Source organism: Neofelis nebulosa, chromosome 8 (genome assembly GCF_028018385.1).
Source record: "Neofelis nebulosa isolate mNeoNeb1 chromosome 8, mNeoNeb1.pri, whole genome shotgun sequence".
Lineage (NCBI taxonomy): Eukaryota > Metazoa > Chordata > Mammalia > Carnivora > Felidae > Neofelis > Neofelis nebulosa.
The window spans coordinates 125,219,552-125,241,150 of record NC_080789.1 but is presented as its reverse complement, the minus strand read 5'-3'; the positions used below and the strand labels follow the sequence as shown (position 1 = coordinate 125,241,150).

Genomic DNA, 21,599 nt, shown 5'->3' with positions numbered 1-21,599 from the left:
GGGAGACACAGAATCTGAAGCCGGCTCCAGGCTCTGGGCTGTCAGCATAGAGCCCGATGTGGGGCTTGAGCTCACGAGCTGTGAGATCATGACCTGAGCTGAAGTTGGACACTTAACCGGCTGAGCCACCCAGGTGCCCCTACATTTAATATTTTCTTAAGGTTATTTTCTTTGCAATGGCTATTTTTTTTGCCACAGGATTTTCAGTATTTGTTGGTCCAAGTCTGATTTTACCCTTTAATTTGTTGATCTATTTGACTATGTTGATAGAGTGGCTAGATTAAACCAAGCTTCCATTCTTGGAAAGCACTGATTGGTCAGGACATATTTTTGGATAAGGGTTTCGAATGTAATTGATAAGTTCTTAATTAGAATTTTATACTATGATCATGAGTGACGTTGCTCTGCAATTTATTTTTTATGTTCCTATTTCCATAACTTTTAAATTAGAGCTATCTGGCAATGTAAAATGAGTTGAGCTCCATATATCTCTAAGACTTAAGATCCCTTGAATAATGTTACAAATATTCCTTAAAAATTGATTAAAAGTCACCTGTGGTGCCAGACATTTCCATAAGATTTTTTTTCATCGCTTTATGAGTCATTTTTGTGGTAAAACCAATTTATTCAAACCTTTTGCTTCTTTTAGATTTTGCAGTTTTAGTTTGTATGTCCCATCCTTCAATTAACTGCTTGTTTGAAATTGTGCATATTGTTTTTAAATGATCAGGGGACCAAGATTTTTGAGTATTTGTTAATTTGTAGAATTTTGGTTGTCTTTTAAAAGTATTCAATTGAGTTTTGCTTGAACCTGGGGATTTTTAAGCTGGAATAATTTTTTCAAAATCCTCTTTTCCTATGCTATTCTTTTATAGGTGAAACCATTTAATGAGCGTATATAGTTTGTATCACTCTTAGTTTGAAATTAGGGAATAAGAGGTTTTATTCTTTCCTGTTGGTTTTGGGATTTTAAACCCTGTATAAGGGTGGTTGGCTGCCTCAGTCAGTAGAGGATGTGACTCTTGGTCTCACGGTCATGAGTTCAAGTCCCACATTGGATGCGGAGACTAGGTCGGTGTAGAGCCTACTTAAAAAAAAAGCCCATATAAACTGTCCTATTTTTCTCATTCAGAGATGATACTGCTGATTTGCAGCCCTGGTTGTTCGGATAAATACGTGGTGGTATCTATAAAATAATACATTTTAATTATGAAATCTTTTCCTTTCTGCGTACTTATATCTAGGAAAATCACCTTCTGAATATGGTATTTTTCAGTCAAAATAGTTGGCTTTCCAAGTTGCCCATCACTTCATGATTATCAAAGGGCAGGATCAGACCTTGGCATTGTTCTGCATAGCCTTCCTTGTAAATTTTCAATATTCAATGCGGCTACCCCTGACAGCAGTTCAGACTATGTGATCTTTTGAGCTGCTAAGAGATGTTATCTCCTCGTACATTTGCCATGAGCACATCTACTGTAGTTAAAATCTAAAAGCAGTTATTTTGTTAACGCTCAGATTAGATCTTTAATTAAGCTTTCATCCCCACTAGCACAGACAACAATGTCAAACATGTAAGCCCCAGGAGAAACCAAACTCCACAGGCTGGCATCCTTCAGTACTTTGTGAAGAAACTTAAAAATCATGCTCTCGTGAGAATTTCATAAGGGCATGTTGGATGTCCAATTGTAAACGTAGAAGCTTCATTTAATTTGATTTCAGATTCTATTTATGACACGACGTAAGCCAATAAAAATATTTGTTTAGGGGGGTTAGACCAAGAGTTGATTTTAATCCATTGGATTTTATTTTAGATATTTAATGTTCTCCATTTGAAAGAACTTTTGGTTATCTACAGAGCTAAATGGTACATAAGTAAAAATGTAATTTTCTTTATCTGATTGACAGTTGAATGTGTGCAAGGATAAGGTGTAAGAGCAAAGAATTACTAATAGACGATAGTAGAATTTATATCCATGTGCCTTTACAGTTTTTTTTTTTTTTGTTTTTTTTTTTTGTAGGATCATTCATTTATTTCAGGTCACATCAATTTCCAGGAGTGGCCAAACTTGGAAGTCCTGTTCTTACAAAAGCACACACTGCCTCTACCCCATGTCAGGTAACCAGTTATTGGGATTTGCGTTGACCATTCTGTGGTTGTAAACTTTTGGGCGTGGGTTACTGCTGCTAGTAAATGCCTGCTATCTTTTACTACTGTTTTCATGATGAACTGAGAGATTTATATGAGCTATTTCAGCATGAAATGTCATGTCCTTCCAAAAGACCATTTGCAACATATAACTTCAACGGTTCTTTTTGGGGGCCTATTAACGAATTTTTCTGTCATTTTGTATTCTTTCCACACAGTCCTTTCAAGAATCCCAAACTGGATACATGCTGCCAAAACTGCTGATTATTTTGGCCAACAGTGTTAATTGAGTAAAATAAAATAATCTACACAAGTGCTTGTTGAGAGTAAGATGAAAGGGTGGAAAAAGGGAGATAAACATGGGCACAAAAAAAAGAATTCCATTTTGTGCAATTTTATTTTTTCATTTAGTCTTTCTGGTGCCAAGTAAACACAGACCAAGTAATACTCAGGCCATTTCAACAGCACAAGAGAGAAGAAAGCAGAGAAGGGCCCTGGAGGCAGACCTGGTTCAGATCTCAGTTTGTAGCAGGATTCTCGCACAGTCGTGACACCGAGGCTTTTCTTTCCAGGAAGCAACTTTATTTGTGCGGGCACCTCTCGGTTGGGTGCGTACCGAAGAACTGAGCCCCAAATGCCATGTGGCGTAGTTTTTTACATGGTAACACACAAACATGTAGTCTGATTAAGTGGTTTCATGTTACAAGGTCCTGAGGGATGTTGTCACCTATGCATATAGCCAGGTTGCCTTGTGTTTTTTTTTTTCCTTAGGGTAGGGATCCTACCACAAGTTCTGCCACAGATAACATACTCTCCTGGAGAGCATCCACACTGGAAGCCTAGTATTAGCTTTTTCACAACGCTTTTTCACAGGGTTGTCAGGATTAAAATGTCATTAAATAAAGTACCGGACAAAGGATCTGGCACATAGATGTTTACTAAACAAAATTCCTTTGTTTTCCACAAGATGAACACCTATGTTAGACGTTTCTGTTCAGTGTGCCTTGTTTTCAGTCCTTTTGAGAGTTCTAGCCTGCCCATAAGCCCTTTAGGATTCCAGTTTATTTTTTTAGTTATCAGAAAGTAATGGAGATCGATACTGCAGCACACTAAATTCATCATCTGTAAGTGCAGGGGTACAGCAGTTTATTCCGGTATTCCTGGTGACAAATTACGTATCATTCAGAGGTATAAATCTAATTATATGTTCAGCTTGATATAAATCTGAATGGGAGTGCCCAGAACTCCTAATGGATTGTCCTCCCTCTTCCCCCTCCTGCCCCCTCCCCTTGTTGTTTCCTGCCCGTTTCTTTATGGGGATTATATTTAAAATACCTGCCTGGACTCCCCTTCACCCAAATACACTCTACGCTTGCCCACCTTTGTTTTATTTCTATTAAATCCTATGCAATAGATACGGAATTTTTTTTTTTTTTTTTGAGAACTCCTGAAGCAATTATTCGATCTGTAAAAGTACGTCACAAACTTGCTTAGCTTTAATTCAAGGCCATATACTGAAGTGATGTGATCGTGGTCACTGTTGTATACATAACACATGGGATGCAAAACAATAAAATGTATTCTTCCTGTTTTGCAGAAATTCGGAAGTAAGCATTAAGAGCTTATTAGTAATTCCAGAGACTCAATTAGAAATCATATACATTTTTTTCTTTGTAAAGATGACCTACATTTCCTGTTAGCCATTAGTTCGTGGTCAGTGGGATTATGTATCAATTTACATTTGCTTCCACTTGGGAACAGTTTTCTCTATTGTCACTTAAACTTGGAGCTTAGCTGTGGTGGGGCCTCAGTGAAAGCCGTGGGCAGTTTAGACACTTGATTTATTTCTCAGAACCAAGTACTCAACCCCCCAAGGCTTCAGTGTTAATGGTTTTCCTTGCTTTTTGGAAAAGGAAGAGTGTTTTAAGGAGCCATTACAGGCTGCCAGAAGAGGTATCTGTTTTTTTCTTTTTCTTTTTTTCCCCTTTTGTCTGTTTCTGCTTGAATGTTAGTGCTTTTGAGTTAGAGGAAGGGATATTTAGGTTATTTTATAGTACTTTTTGGTCTAGGAAGTAGAATTAGCTAGAGGAGGAAGGTTATTTATAGTCTGAGATACACAAAGCTAATGTTCTTTCCCAACAAAGTATTCTAAGAATATAGTATTACTTTTTTATAAGTCTGTGGTAATGTGTGGTACTTTACAGAACAGCGAAACAACCAAATTCGTATCTTCTTGAGTAATGAGAAAATCTTGTCAATTTTCCTAACTGGAACATACTGATAATAGTTATACTTGTGGAATAGCACTGTTCTTCATTATAACATGGTAAACTGAGGCAGTGAGCTAACTCTAGTTGGGTGCTTTGATACGACTAATGTCTTCATTTTATGAAATGACACTTTTCCCTACATAATCATATGAAGCTGATACACTTGAGAACATTTTTTTCGAAAGGACTTTAAAAACATGAGGCTTTCTTTTGAGTCTTCTTTTCTAACAACAGGCTTGTGGAGTCATTTTGCACAAGTTCCCTTGTCCTTAACCTATAGCCAGCACATGGCATCAACATGCACAATTTTTCTTACACCTCCCCCCGCTCCCCCACCTTGCTCAAGATGTGGACTTTAATTTAAAAGTATCAGAAGTCCCTTCAAGTCACTGCTGGAAACTCAGCACGTTTCCTTGGAATAGCCGGGAGATAGGACGAACAACACATGGGAACCAGAGGCTCCCATTTCTTACTGATGTTGAAGTGTAGTTACTGTTTTGAATTAACTAGGAAATATCAAATATGAAGGATATTTGTGCTAGGTATTAATATTTTCTGAGTTCTCATATTTGAGTTACTGTACTAAATTACTTTTAGGACTTCGCAATTCATCAAAAGCAGGAAGATTGAGAATACAAAGCTTCTGCTTTCGAGCTAGTTGGCATATTCATCTATTTAAAAAAATAAATTTCAGCTTGTTTTGCACTTATTTTAATATTGTTGAATTCAAAACAAATCATAATTTTTTAAAAAAGCGAATGAGAATATCAGGGAAAAGACAGATGAAGCAAGAGATGGGTTGGTTCCACAAATAAAGTTTATTAGAGCCAGGCTACACGTTCGAACTAAGTTTTCCAGCAACCAGTAGAGACAGATGAGCCATCATTTGGTTTAGATTCAAGGTGGTAAAAATTACAAAGCAAAAATAGTTCTTTGGGGAATTCTCTCCTGAGTGTACATGGTGATCACAACGTAAACCTTCTTTCTCTGACTCAGTACACACACGTTGCTTACCTGCTCACAGCCTGGATGGCTGGAATGCAATAGGGACCACCTAAGTATGCGCTTGCCCCAGTGAAATGTCGGTTTTAGGGATTCTGATGGCAATTCAGTGTTAAGTGCTCTAAGAGGGTGAGTACAGCATAACAATCATAATCCACTTATAACAGTTCTCTCGACAAGTTTTGAAAGACCACGTCTTGTAATGTTCTCCCAGTAGAGTGATGAACTCACATTCAACGAGAAATTTAGAAGAAAAAAAATTAATTACGGAGTGGGGCTTGGAACGGTGCAACCACACTTCGTTCCCTGATCGTTTTGTTTAATCCAAGGATAGATGTCAGCATATGGGACGGATTCTAGAGGAGACAACATGGTATGGGGGAAAGTAGAGCAGGTACTCTCTCCACCTGTGCGCGAGCAAAACACATGGAGGCTAATCAGATACATTAAAACCACAGATTATATTTAAAATATATATATATTAAAATAAAAACCACAGATTATATTATATTATAAAACTGAGCAAAACACATGGAGGCTAATCTTATACATTAAAACCACAGATTATATTTAAAAAAATTTGTTTTTTAACATTTATGCATCTTTGGGAGACAGAGCGTGGTTGGGGGAGGAGCAGAGAGAGAGAGGGAGACACAGAATCGGAAGCAGGCTCCAGGCTCTGAGCTGTCAGCACAGAGCTCAATGTGGGACTCAAACTCACTGACTGCAAGATCACAACCTGAGCCAAAGTCGGATGCTCAACCGATTGAGCCACCCAGGCACCCCGACAACAGATTATATTTTACTGGAGATTCTAAACTTCGAATTAAGCTTATTCAGAGGAAGAATACTCAGGCAAAAACATAATTATGACTAGGAGTCAGAAAAATCACTACGGGTGTGTGTGTGCGGGCGTGTGCGTGTGTGATGAATGATCCTGTTCCCAGCATGGACCTAACTCCCAGCTGAGTTTGGAGGAACTAAAGATATCTTCTTTTTTCTCTCTCCTCTCTCTTCTCTTTTTCTTGCCTCTTTTTTCTCTTCTCTTCCTTTCCCTTTCCTCCTCCTTCTTCTTTCTTCTATATCTTGAAGATAAGACAGGTATTGCACATACTAGGCAGGGTCCGATATGAGGCAGAGAAGGCAGGGTAGCCAAGCATTTGGAATGCAGCTTGGAAAGGGCATGAAGATCCGGCCAAGGAGTTCTAAGACGGAGGAGCCATCGAAAGAAAGATTCTAGGGAAGTTGAGGAAAGAAGCAGAATTTTTGAAGAGTAGAGATTCATTTGGGCACAGACCAAAATCAAATGAAACAAATAGGAAGAAATCATTTTAATAAACTCTTAAATAATGCCCCGTTAGGTCACTTCACAGAGTTAAGTATCAGAGAGCCTAATTACTCCTTTGTAGAGCTGGGCACTCTTCTGGAGAATGTCACGGGGCACTGTAGGAACCAAAGAGCAAGTGGTGTAGCCAAGGCCATTACCCTTGCAAGCTTAGTTGTTCACCTGTACTCATAACTATTAGCGTAAGTCACCTGAAAAGCTGTCCTTTCCTTTGGTAATAAAAATGATGATTGGAAAATTTAAAAAAAATATAAATAATGCACAGAGGATGCAATTAAAACCAATAAAATAGTTTGAGCTTCCCCCTCTTTTTTTTCCCTCTCCAATTTGCAATTAAAGGAACTGCTTTGTTGGAAGCTCTTTTAACCACATGAAATTGTCCTGAATACACTAATTCAGTGCCTTGCCCAGTCACACTCCATATAAACCATGCCTTAGTGAAAACCAAGAGAAGTAAAACATTTCTAAATATTAACATTTATCTTACTACTTTTTACTGAATCAGGCATGGATGGCAAAAATAATTTCCTTTTAGAATTGTAAGTAGTAAATACATTTTAAATGGTTGGTATAATCTTAACATACCTGTTTTTGTAGTTCTGTTTAATAGAATTTTCTATGATAATAGAAGTTTTTCTTTGCTATGTCCAGAATGGTTGCAACTCACTACAATTAATTTGTGTGTAAATAACCACACTATGTTCATATCTTTGCCACTGTGTGCATTCTAGTTAATTGTTCCCTTTTCTTTTCATTCTCCCCCATAAAACTCTGGAGTCCCTAAGGACACCTCATGCTTTGTACCTTTTCTGACACAGAGCAGTGTTTTTCATTCTCTGGTGAAGTTTACAGACGTTTACGTAAGCACTGATGCTAATAGTCCTGCTCACCTCTTCTTTTCCAAAAAGTACCTATTAACAAAATCTGAATACAAACTGCCGTAATGTATTCTGCAAGGAATTCGCGACACGCCTGGTGATTTGACGTTCATGACTTAGTGTTCTACTCCCAGTGGGTAGCAGATTGAAAGGCACAGACAGGTGCCTTTCTGAAATCACAGTTGTATTAATAACTTTATTCAATGGTTTCACTCTTACCAATATTAAATTTGAAAAAAAAAAAAACTTTGGAAGGTTTCTTTGTCTGTAATAAGCTGAAGAATTCTCCTTAATTCTTTACAATGCTGAGTCTGTTAAAGTAGTAAATTAAATATAAGTCTTGAGCTCTTATCCTGTGAAATATGGATCCCATTGGTATTTACTCTTAATACACTGTTGAAATACCTTAGCACTGGTGATGTACTGAATGACAGTTTGACAGCTTGAAATTCTGATAGGGCATGCATATCTCTTGTACTACTAAGTTTAAAGCTCTGTTTTGCATATTTACAAGCTAGGAATAGGCTAAGACTCTAACAGGGATCTAAAATTTAATTGTCCGTGAGGAACGTAAATCCTCCCTTTCCATAAAATCTAATCAAACACTCTGTTTGCCTTTACATTTCTTACTTACCTGCCTTGCTTACCTGAGTTTAGGGGAGCATGGCAGTCATGTCTAAAATGAAGTGAATAGCCAGAAAGAATTTTTTGATCAAGTTGTGGCCATTAAGTGGACGCTGGAAAACTGTGCACTACATTGGAACAGAGAATGCTTGATCTTTTAAAGCTGGACAACTTTTTAAAAGAGCATATAAAACTTTTCACCTTTAATTTCCACTGGAATTGGTACCAACTATGAAATAAATGGGTAGACCATACGTGTACTAAAATCTGTCCATGTAACAAAATAAAACGATAGCAGTGAAGGAAAAAAAAAAAAAAAAAACAACCCAAGAATTTAAAATATGGTGAAACTGAAAAGGAGTCTGTTTTAATCCAAAGAGAAGGATTTTATTTCTGAGAGGCCTCATCTCTGAATGTTGTGTTTTCTTCGAATCCTAAGGCTGCACTTTTCAAAGACCTAATGAGAAAAAGAAAAAAAAAATGCCCTGTGTCTGAACTTGTTTTTATGGAGATTTTGTTGACGTGTTTTAGAGTTAATCATCCAATTATTGAGGTTGGTCCTGCCTCACACAGTACCTGTTACTTAGTAAATGCCCACTAAATATGTGTTTGATAAATGAGGGTCCTGAATTCGATGTTGTTGCTACTGCTGTCAGTACCCAAAATAATTCTCTCTTTATGTTTTCTTTACTACCCAGTTAACTGCTCAAACCCTTAGATTAATTATGTCATCTTTGATAATGACTAGGAGGTGAAAGGATCACTCTCCCACTCCCAAAAAAGGATGTTTTCTTTACTTGAATTAAATTATGAATTAACAGTATTATAGGAGCTCCCAAGTTCTTTGATAATGTCCCCATGAGAAGAAATTAATGAAAAGTACTCATTACAGTTTTCTTTTATTTGAGAAAATAATTTTTCCACAAAACTTTTTTTTTGGTTTATTGTTTGAGACAGCAAAGGGAATACATAAGTCAAACCTGATCTTGTACACTAAGAATGTGTACCTCCCCAGATTCATGAGAAGCAAGAGAGAAAGGTCCTTTCATAGAAGGAAAGAGCATGGAACCTCCTCTGGAAGCAGAGTGGAACTGCCCGTGGTGATGCGGACAAATACGTGTCCTCAAACTTGTCTTGGTTGCTAGTATCCCATTTCCCTAGACGTCTTTACAGTAGGTGTTAAACCACTTTACCAGATAGTAGGGCTACCCTGAGCCTTTTCTTAAGGGCAGAATGCAAAGGACAGAGTTAGCATTTTCTGGGCTTGCGTGTTTGGAGGAAAGGGGAATTGGGGAGATTCTATTGAACACCAGAATGGTAGGTGATATATATATATATATATTTTTTTTTTCAATATATGAAATTTATTGTCAAATTTGTTTCCATACAACACCCAGTGCTCATCCCAAAAGATGCCCTCTTCAATGCCCATCACCTACCATTCCCTCCCTCCCACCCGCCCATCAACCCTCAGTTTGTTCTCAGTTTTTAAGAGTCTCTTGTGCTTTGGCTCTCTCTCACTCTAACCTCATTTTTTTTTCCTTCCCCTCCCCCATGGGTGTGATATTTTTAATTATAGAAAAGCTCCTGGAGACAGGTAACTGGAATATTGATATCATTCAAAAACATTTTCAACAGGTGCGATTTTGGTATTATTTGTCTTGGCATTCACATCTCTCGGTTTTTACAAGAACATCACTGTCTGGAGATTTGCAAAAGCAAGGTGATCTGATTGGAATCTCCACATCTCAGTGGAAACAAGCAAAAATCAATCTCTATGTGAAGCCTGGAGAATCTACTCTACCTTTTCAGGTAAGCATGTAAGAAATTAATACAACTCAACAGAGGATGCTAATTTAATACTACTTTTTTTTTTCCAGAGAACAACATACATAACATATATAAGTTGTTCAGATAGTAATACAACAGGCACATTCACAATCAGGGATGAGTACAGACGTTAAACTGACTTGAGTACTCAAGACTTACGTGTGGAGGCTTAGCAAAAGTGGAGATAAGAATTGAATAGGAGGAAGAAAAGAACACAAAGAATTGAATAGGATGGCATGGCAAAGAGAAGAATAATAGGAAAATATTTATTTTTTAAGTGAGGGTGGTGGATTATATGAGGTAGTGAAAAAACCTGACCATGCTCACATTTTAATTCTGGTGCTTTATTTTCTGCTGCCCATTGATACTGAGGATTTTAAAAAAATGATTTTTATTTGAGAGCGAGAAAGAGAGAGTGCACACACAAGACAGGGAGGGGTAGGGAGAGAGGGAGAGAGGGAGAGACAGAGTCTTGAGCAGCTTCTGCGTGCTGTCAGTGCAGAGCCCGATCGGGTCTCAATCTCATGAACTGTGAGGTCATTACCTGAGCCAAAATCAGGTGTCGGATGCTTAACTGCCTGTGCCACCCACCTGCCCCGATATCGAGGACTTTTAATCAACCTTTTATGTCACTTTCTTGGCTAATAATAAAAGAAGGGAACTGTAGCTAATCAAATGGATGCCCAAATGGGCATGGTTACCTTCTGGATGACGTTCGAAAGGAGCGATTATACAAACTAGATTGGATGATATATTATAGATGAAAACACAGAGTTTTTGGAGTAAGGTGGTCTGAGTTCTGATCTCTGTTCTGCTCATGGGTTGCTAAGCGATTACAAATTACATCCTTGAGCCTCACATTTCTCTATCTGTGAAAACACATAGTGATGATAAGAGCAGTACTTTTGGGGAGTCTGAATATTAAAGAGAAAGTTAAAATGGTGGCCATGAACATGGGCTCTGGAGTCTGGGGTTCAAGCCAGGTGTATAATCATGAGGTAAGTGCTTAATCCCTCTACATTTGTTCATTCTGTGAATGGGGGTGAGGGTCATTGTTGGAGTGTTGGGAGCCCCTGATAACATACCTTATTGGTCCTCATTTCTGTACCAGTTAAGATAAATATAGATGTCAGACAGAGTAAAAATTTTAGAGAAGATGCCTTACAATTTTCAGCCATATGTTTAAATAACACTTCACCTCAGAATAAATAAATTCACCCAGAGAACAACGGACTCTACCAGGGAAATCCAGGACTCACACACTTTGGGAGAAACCTTTTCCTATTAGCCAGAGCTAACATCAGGATGCATGCATCTAAGAGTGGGAGTTGAAGGAGAGGCAAAGAGTATGTTTAGCACATCCGGCTTATTCTAACATCACTAATTGGTTAGATCCTCCTCTCCATGGGAGAGTCATGGGTAAGTAACAGCAGTGTTACTGCAGGGAAGTTCCTGTCCCTAGAAGTTGGAGGAATAGGGAATAAGTATGGACTCCTGTCAGTATTCTTTATAGAACTCCTGTAAGGATTGAATGATTTATACACATAAAGCACATAGGGAGTATTCTGGCATAGAGTGAACACACAAAGGTAGCCATTATTATTCCTGTGATTACCACTTGGATGTCATCTAGGAATAGTAGGCACTCAAGAAATATTAGTCTTCTTTATTTGGAAGAGGAGTCTCCTCTTCATCAGGACTCTAGGTTCAATGATTAGAAACTGCTTCACTCAGTGAAGGTCTTTAAAATCCCTGATTCTCAAGGATCATATTTATGATTCCCCTACAATATTTGGTGGAAGGAAACACTATGAATCTAGTGATCCTTCATAGGAAAGCAGTAAAGGCCAGTCATGGAATCATTTAAGCATCAATCCCCATCACATGTGACAGGACAGACAAAATCAGAACAATCCAACCCTTTGCTTCAGTTATTTATATTCTGTGTTAACAGTTTTTTCACTAGGTTTGCTTTTGGTTAGAATGAAACTTACTGTGAAGATCTTTGAGAGTCCATTGTTAATTGACTTATTGGGAATTAGAATGTCCTTCTCCACAGAAAAACCTGCACATGAATAATTATTCATGAGTTCCTTGTGATTGCCCAAACTTAGAAGCATCCCTGTTCTTCAGTAGGTGAATGGATAAACTGTCATACATCCAGACAATGGAATATTATTCAGTGTTGAAAAGAAATGAGCTATCAACTCATGAATAAACACAGGGGAACCTCAGGTGCATATTTCTAAGAGAAAGAAGCCAATCTGAAAAGGCTCCATGCTCTGTGAGTCCAACTATATGGCATTCTGGAAAAGGCAAAACTGGGGAGACAATAACAAGATCAGTGGTTGCCAGGGGTTGGAGGGGTGCAGGGAGAAAGGAGGGGTGAACAGATGGGGCACAGAGGATTTTTTAGGGTGGTAAAAATACTCTGTATGACAGTACGATTATGGATAAACGTTATTTTACATTGGTCCAAACCTACAGAATGTACAACATCAAGAATGGACCACGATATAAACAATGGACTTTGGGTGATTATGAGGCTCCTCAGTTGTAACAAATGTCATGTGCTCGTGGGAGATGATGATGGGGATGCTGTGCATGCGTTGGGGCAGGGGGTGTAGCACAAAACTCAGCATCGTCTCCTCAGTTTTACAGGGAGCCTAAAACTGCTCTAAAAATCTTAATAAATGAAACCAGAATGTCTTCTGTTAGAACTGGTTATTTGAGAAATATTTTGAGTTAAAATACATGCCATTCCTTTCCAGGCCTGGAGGCACTCATTAACCCATCACGTTATTGAAGAGATTCAGCAGTTCATTTTGTTTTCCTCTTTAGTATTTCTTCCTTTGGGGTTCTGGTTGTTGTTTTGTTTGGCTTTGTAGTGCAAAGTGAGATTACTCTTTATTACCCAGGGCGTATTAACTGCTTTGTAGGTTGACCAGTGGTTTGATAGGATTTTGTAATTTGGCAGCAGTGGATTTGTGATGCTGTCTTTTTTTTTTTTTTTTTTTTTTTTTGGTATGTTTGTTTCTTTTGAGAGAGAGAGATTGCGGATGAGCATGACTGGGGGAGGGACAGAGAGAAAGAGAATCCCAGGCAGGCTCCATGCTCCACGTGGAGCCCGCTGAGGGGCTCAGTCTCACGACCATGAGATCATGACCTGAGCCAAAATCAAGAGTCAGGTGCTTAACCCACTGAATCACCCAGGTGCCCTAATTTGTGATGCTTCCTAAATAAGCCTGGCTCTGCTGTGTCCTTATCCCTCTCCTGGCGTCTCAGCACCTTGTGTGGGCTTCTCTCTCCAGGTGGGGATCCTAATCCACATCAATCAGCCTCAGTTTTAATTGTGGTGGCTTTTGAGGGGAGGGAATGGTCCTGGGTTCTTGCGCGGTCTTAATTCACCCTGGAGAAGTTTTTATCGTCTCCGCTTCTGTCCCCCTTAATCCTGTTACGTGGCTGTAGGACACATTTGTTTTAGAAACTGCAGGTGAGTTAAAAGAAAAATAAGAATCTTCTCAGCTTTCATCATTAAGCCCGTTATGGGTCCACGATCTCTAATCAACAATTTGGAAAATTAAAATTTGGAGAACAGTAAGCTTTTGAAAAACGAATTTAGAGATCACACATGACCTCCCCTGAAGAGTTCATTTAGTGAGCTGTTTGCATGTATAGTGCCACCCTGATCTCCCTGAGAGCATCATGTGATACACACAGTATGTGTTAGATTAACATTCTCTGCTCTGAACTATTCAAAGTTCAAAACCCAGCTGGCCCCAAATACTTGAGATAAGGAATCGCTGGCCCGTGTTCATATTTTGATGTGAATCAGTCCAGATTTTATACAGACACACAAACACGTGATATGTAAAAATACACAGTCATACATTGATAGTCACTCAAGATTAGTTGTAGTTAATACAACCGATATGCACGTGGTAGTACTTAATACATTGTTATTACGTGTATGTTACATATTTCAAACAAGGAGAAAGTGCAGAGAGAGGCAAACATCTTTGTGTTCACACCACGAATGAACTGTTAGCATTTTGTTTGCTTATAATGATAATACCTGTTTGCATGTAAGAAATACAGCTTTTGTCCTCTTTGTACCCATTTCTTTTCCTTGTCCTCTGCTGGAAAAAAAATTGCAGATATTATGTTGGCTTTCATCTGATTTCTGTAAATGCATTTTAAAAATACGAAATATGCATAAGGATTCTAGGTAGGTGCAATTTTTTTTTTAATGTTTATTTATTTTGAGAGAGAAAGCAAAAGAGCGAGAGAGAGGGCGAGAGCGAGAGAGAACATGAACAGGGGGAGGGGCAGGGAGCAAAGAGGGAGAGAATCCCAAGCAGGCTTTGCACTGTTAGTGCAAAGACTGATGCGGAGCTCAGTCTCACAAACCTTGAGATCATTATCTGAGCTGAAATCAAGAGTCGGACACTTAGCTTACTTAGCCACACAGGCGTCCTTAGGTCGCTGCAGTTCTCTTTCATTCTTTTATCAACAACAAAAACAGAAGGTACTCTACCTACAAATAGTCTAGCTTTTAAATATTCAAATATTTAAAGTTTATATCTTGGAAACCAGCTTCTTTGGCACTTTAGTAGACTGAGTCATTTAAGAGTGACCTTAGTCAGCACCTAGTTATCCTGCCATGTGACTAACCTCTGAATATATTTATACAGTGTAATCCAGTCTGAACACTGGAAAGGAGAAAGGCATCAAACTGTGTGACCTCTGTGTGCCCTTCAAGCCATGAACTTCTGGTGCAGTGTGGTCCTTTTACTGTTTCTGGTAGACATCACAGCAGAGTACAAACCACTTTGAGTTTCTTAGGAATAAACACCCCTAGTTAGGTAGGTCTTTCATTCTTCCTGGTGGAAAAAGAGAAAGCTGACTCTTTATTCTGTAAGAACAGCAAATTAACAACATTTCAATATTCTCTCCATTTCCTGTGTGGTTTTTATTGGAAGAATGGAAGTCAAATGAAACTTAAAACTTGAAAAATTGAGAAGAATCTTATTAACTAAGTTTTAAGTTGGCCTGCTTGGTCGGTATGTTGAGCTTTTACAGAAATCTGTTCGTTTCATTTACACTTTCTTTCCCCCCTAACTGCTGTTCTTAGTTTTAATATCTAAAGGTGGTACTTCTTCTGAGTACTGCCCATTGATCTCCAGCTGATTTACTCTGAGTTTCCTATTAATACATAATTGTGTCATATTTTAGACTTCATTTTAAAACAACCCTTTTGTGAAATTTTCCACAATGATTGATGCCATGTTCACTCTGTATCAGTCCATGATATAAATCAATAACAATTTCCTGACATTATTTGAAGATTCAGGGAAGAGTAAGATTTATAGTACAATAGTAAAAGCTGGTCTAGTCTCCGTAACGTTACAACGTCCTCGGCCTTCTTAATTTAGGGCTGCATTGGATATTGTTTCACCAGACAGCGCTCTTCTGCAGTATCTGCTAAAGACCAGTTATCTTTTTATTTTATTCTGGCAATGCAGTATACGTAATCATTAATGGCTCAGGTTACAAATTTTTCTTTTTTTTATTTAAAAAAATTTTTTTTTCAACATTTATTTATTTTTGGGACAGAGAGAGACAGAGCATGAACGGGGGAGGGGCAGAGAGAGAGGGAGACACAGAATCGGAAACAGGCTCCAGGCTCCGAGCCATCAGCCCAGAGCCCGACGCGGGGCTCGAACCCACGGACCGCGAGATCGTGACCTGGCTGAAGTCGGACGCCCAACCGACTGCGCCACCCAGGCGCCCCACATATTTTTCTTATTAGATGTGTGACCTTCAACCAATTGCTCTACCTCTGAAACTTCTGTGTCTTTTGCTTTAAAATGAGGATGAGCACTGGGTGTTGTATGGAAACCAATTTGACAGTAAATTTCATATATTAAAAAAAATAAAATAAAATGAGGATGAAAATAGCACCGTTTTCACAAGGCTAAAATAAGTGGATGTTCTTGGTATGTAGTAAGCTTTAGAGAAGTTTGTGGTTGCTCTTACTATTGATAGTACCATCATCCAAAACTTGCTATATTCCAGTTTTTCTTTATTTGGTATAATCCTACATTCTCCATTTCCTCTTAGATTTGTATTTTTTTTGTTTGTTTTTGTTAGTCCTTTTTCTTTTAAAACAAGGTATCAAAGAATCAAAATCTCAATGTGCTAGCTGAGTATTTCTCTGGAAAGGCTTACCTTGGCCTTTCAGATATAAAAAGTAATCACTTGGTTATAAGCAACATTTATAGGTTGTTTGGTTCCTGAAAGCAAAAACAAGAAATGATTTTGCTTTTTCAGGGAGTAATAGAATATCACTGAATAAAACAAGTATCAGCAAGATCCTGAAAAATAGTTTTAGAAAGGAGAGACCTCTGCCCATCCCTTGAAATTTAAATTTGCTTGAGAATCTTCCAAAATGAAGTTTTCGCTTTTCCTTCATTCATGGTTAAAATACCCATGGTTGAAACATTTCTTCTGAGTGAACTCTTTCTCATTTACTGATTATTAATTGGTTCTGTATTTTCCCAAAAGGAACTGCCTTCGGTCACAAATCAAAAGATCAGCTTAGCTGAAACAAGCAATACAAAATAGAAATAGCCAAGATGATTTTGGAATCATCAGATGGTATTATTTATAGATATAAGATCCATTTTTAAAGGAAGGGGTCATTTTTCTTTTTAAATGTGGAAGATTTTAATTCATGGTAGAATTATAATTTTTCATTTTATAGTTCTGAATTTAATTCTATAGAAGTAAGCAAGCAGAGGTGTAGATGACCTAAAATCATTTTTATTCGGCTTTGGAAGTAAAATATTATACTAACATTTTAATATGAATGTTCAAAAGTCTAGTGGTTCCCTTCAGACAAAAAGATATAACCATATCGAACAGACCTATTCCATAGTGCTATTTCAACTTGTCCCAGGGCCCCACCCACTTTATTCAAAGAATAGGAACATGTACCTCTCTAGAGGCATGGAGAAATACCCCAAACATTCTTTTCTTCAGCTTTCCTTTAAGTTGTGCAGAGCTTCAAATATGGTGGTCAATAAAGGTAATGAGCCTGAAAAATTATGATGGTCAATAAGGGCTTGTCTAATGAGTCCTAAGAATTAAGCATCTGTATTTTAGTTGACTTTAGTTCAAGATGAATTCTAATAATGAATAAAAGGAAAAAAAGTTTCAAAGTTAGAGCTGTCCAAAATAAATTACAATAACTTAATGCCGTTCAGCGTACTGTATTTCTCTATTACAGTGCCTGTATATGTTACCTCAACATCCTTTTTTAAAACCTGTTATTATTTTCTGCATTTTTATGAAGTCCAAATTTGTTAGTTGGTTAAGAATCTACAAAAAAAACCCAGTTCTAATCAGAATTTGAAAAATCATTAAAATTATGTACATCTCATTATAAAGTATCAGACATTGCAGATAAGGCAATAGTCCCTCCTGACCGTGGAGTCTTTATCTTGAGGTTAGTATAGACATTAGTTTATTTTTACTTCTGGACTCTGTTCTATTTATGTAATATATATGTATGTACTACATATATCTAGAAATAAAAACCATTATGATTTTAGCCTAGTAGAATCATACTATAAACTTTTTTGTGTAATTTAATTTTTCACCGAGAAACACATATTAAGGTTCTTTCCATATTAGCACATAGATATTATTTTTAACGGGCATGGTAATCCATGGTTTATATAACCAGCCATTTATTTATTTTTTGATTCACGTTTACATTTTTCTATTCATTTGCTATCAGAAGCAACATTGAAGTAAACATTCCAGGACAGGCCTTCGTGTGTATTCGTATGAATGTCTCTCTAGCATGAATGCTGAGAAGTGAGCTTAATCTTTGTAGTGTGTGCTATTTTTCTTTTTAATAGATGACATCAACTTGCCCTCTAGTTGGGCTGCACCAGTTAATGCAGTCAGTTTGTTCCTTCTATTACTTAATTCATCGCTTTCTTAAAATCCTTCTACGTGTGGGAGGAAAATGTTTCCCTCCAACGGTTCCTTGCTGGGTCTGAAAATTAAACTAACAAAGCAGACTGAAGGAGAAAATGTACAAAATTATTTAAGGTAAATCTTACCTGACACTGGAGCCTTAATAAGGACAGAAAGACCTTAAGAAGCAGTTAATCCTGAGCCTTTTACACGACGTTTGATGAAGAGTGGACAGCCGTGGAAAGATGTGATAGGGCAAAGAGTGTGAGCTGTGTGTAGTAAACAGGGAGAAACTTAGCAAGGCTTGTTCATCCAGATTCCTCTGTGTGTCGTTTTGTTTTCCCAAATAAGGATGCTCCTTTCCTCCAGTTACAGAGAGGGCGGGCACCTCTTCCATGAAGGCATTGCGATCTGCTTCAGGACGCGATCAGAAAGTCAGGTCCTGAACATGCCAATTCTTAAATTCCTCCAACTTGAAGTATGCCATATGCCAAGGTGTGCCATGTTTTGGGAAAGCATGTCTGGAACCCCATAATCCTACAACACCCAGAGTGTTCTAGTATATGTGCTCCAGAGCAAGCCGTTCACCCAGAGTGTTCTAAATTATTACCATAAACTTTCACATCTCCTTGCTTTTGCTTGTAACGTTACCAGTTTCTCCAACAAAATCCGAAACAGCAGTTGCAACTGAGGTAATTAATTATTGGCTATTAGGTAATTAATATTTTTACCAACTTTTTTTCCATATTTTGTCTCACCTGCTTGACAGAAATAATGAAGTGTTTTCCTTTGATTCTCCTCGTATCTTATACATACGTGTGTCTTTGTAGACAACTTGCGCTGTAGTTGAGTTGTTAATGCATCACACCAAGTAAATTGTAAGATCGTTGGGATCTGAGGTCTTCGCTGATAAGATGGGGATGGGTCACCTACGGTGTCCTAGACTGGCAGTCCCGCTACATATCTTTAAGATTCTAGACATAATTTCTCTCTCTCTTTTTTTAAAATGCTGGATTAACAACAGAATAATGTGATTAACAAGAAAGAAAACAAATTATATCAGTCATTATTCAGAGTGTTAGAATAAATTAAATTTAAATGCCTTTGAGTGTTTTAATTTATGAATATTAACTACTCTATGTGTGGTTATTGATTCTGTTTTACCTCATTAAGTGGGTTTCTCTATATGTATACATAATATATATTAGTATTTAAATATTCTGATTCGAAAACGAATCACTGCCTCCAGCAGACCCATTACAAATGAATTCATATCTCAATTAAATTGAGTTGTAAACCACACAGTTGATTACCCCAAAGAGCTCATTTTAAATGCATATGACTCTTAATGGCTCCAATGGGAAGGCAACCCTTCAGTCATGATGAATGTTTCCACTTTTAATTGAAACAAGGTTACCTAAGACATTAAGGTTACATAAGATGCTGTCAGAGCCGTTATGACTTTATAAATTTATAATTTGAATGTTCTGGTCAAAACGGTTTTCTAAAATTAGGTTGAAAGGTGGGACAGATGCAAATGAGCTTCTCTACACAAAGATATAGGATTGTAAGACACTTATGGTATATTTTTAATGATTGTTTTTCTGTAATTATAGTTGATTTTAGAAGCTACGGTTTTATCATCAAATGCTACTGTTGCTCTAGATGACATCAGTATATCTCAGGAATGTGAAATTTCAGATAAGTCACTTCCAGGTACCAGCATACTAAAGAAAGGTGAGTTGGTTTTTTTTGGTTTTGTTTTTTTTTTTGTAGTTCCTGCAGTTTTAAACATTAAAATAATTAGTTCCTCCTGATACCAAAATTTAAAATACATTAGAGTCCTTCAGTAATATGGCTCACTAATAGCTAATACCAGGATGTGGATTATATCACATATCCTTCAAAACTGAAATATATTTTTGAAATATGTATGTATTGTTTCACAGTCTAGGCTTTAGAGACTCTTCCAATAATATTCTATCCTTGTGGCTAAAACTGTCACATGTGGTTTTTTAGTTATAAAATTATGAAAGAATTTTAATTATTTTGCGTATTATAAAAACACTTATGTAAGAATTTAATTCTATCCTAATTTTGTTTGGCACTTCAAATGAAAATATAGAGAAATTCGTGTTTCAGAATTACCTAGGAGTTAAAAAAAAAAAAAACTTACTGGGTTTGGAAAAGTAATTTAAGGGCAGCCAAAAATTTAAATGCTGACTCTAAAATTCTCTTTAAATTCAGAACATAGTATTTTCAAGTAACAGATGGAGTTTGGCTAATTCTTTGACTAAATATTTCATAGACCGTTTCAATTAAGGTACCGAAAGATTGTCATAAAAATCATAGAGGCATTTTTGAAAGTCCAACCATTATTTCGGTTCTGAGAATGGGTTGAAACAGCATACATTATGCCTGTGGATACTTTGTCATCCTAACACTGATGCCTTTGATCCCTCCTACTCCAGGGGGAGTAAATAGACAACATTAAAGATTTTGCCTGCAAACCACCGCACTTTATTTATTTATTTTTTGTCTGTATACACTAATATTATTTGCATTTAGAAATTAGGCACATCACATATTCTGAAGTTATGTTTCATTAAACAACATACTTAGTAAATGGAAAAGTAGTGCTCTTCCAGGAACCAGGTGCAGTAATCAAGGATAATAGAGGAGAAACAGTCCTGGATTGAGAACTGGATTGAAGAATTTTAATTAATAGTCCTTTTTTCTAAAGACATGTTTCACTGGTAAGATTGTACAAGTCTGTGTACTAACTTTATATGGTGCCATATATTTATTCAGAACATGTGTTCTGAACTTACAGTAAACCTTTCTAAGCTCTGTATGTGTAGTGGTTTTGATATAGACATTGAGGAGTGCAAAGCAACAGATTTAATGATTAATGTTTTTGAGGGTTTAACCAGAATTACCTTATTTATGTTATTTGATTAGCATTTTCCTTCCCCGAATCAAATACCACATGACCAGAATTGGAATCGCAGAAAGTTGACATTGAAGAGAATGCGACTGGAGGCAACAATGTGGTTAAAAGTTTTAAATTATCACTAAAATTAACATTAGCAGAAGTCTCTGAGAGTACTTGATCTCACTGACAGAGAAATCTTTTCAGAAAGGAAATCAAAACTCAGTTTATGTGTTCTTCGATCCAAGTATCATCTTAGTTGGTTAGAGCATAAATCTTTTTTTTTTTGTTTAATTTTTTTTGCTGTTTATTTAGTTTTTAAGGATAGAGAGAGACAGAGTGTGAGTTGGGGAGGGGCAGAGAGAGAGGGAGACACAGAATCTGAAGTGGGCTCCAGGCTCTGAGCTGTCAGCACAGAGCCCGACGTGGGGCTCGAACTCATGAGCTGTGAGATCATGACCTGAGCCGAAGTCAGATGCTTAACTGACTGAGCCACTCAGGTGCCCCATATTAGAGCATAATTCTAATTCAGACAAAATTTTATGACTTTTTCCTGAAAGGCCAATTGTTTTACACAAAG

General features: G+C 37.3%; 1 protein-coding gene across 3 annotated transcripts in view; it reads left to right on the top strand.

Annotated features, from left to right (window-relative positions):
- Positions 1-21,599, top strand: part of MALRD1 (MAM and LDL receptor class A domain containing 1) — an 824,069-nt gene that overhangs the window by 136,961 nt on the left and 665,509 nt on the right. For all 3 annotated transcript variants that reach the window (XM_058681758.1, XM_058681759.1, XM_058681757.1), the window contains 3 exons: positions 2,022-2,119; positions 9,907-10,080; positions 19,704-19,824. In XM_058681758.1, coding sequence (XP_058537741.1) covers positions 2,022-2,119; positions 9,907-10,080; positions 19,704-19,824 — 393 coding nt within the window. The remainder of the gene's footprint in view (positions 1-2,021; positions 2,120-9,906; positions 10,081-19,703; positions 19,825-21,599) is intronic.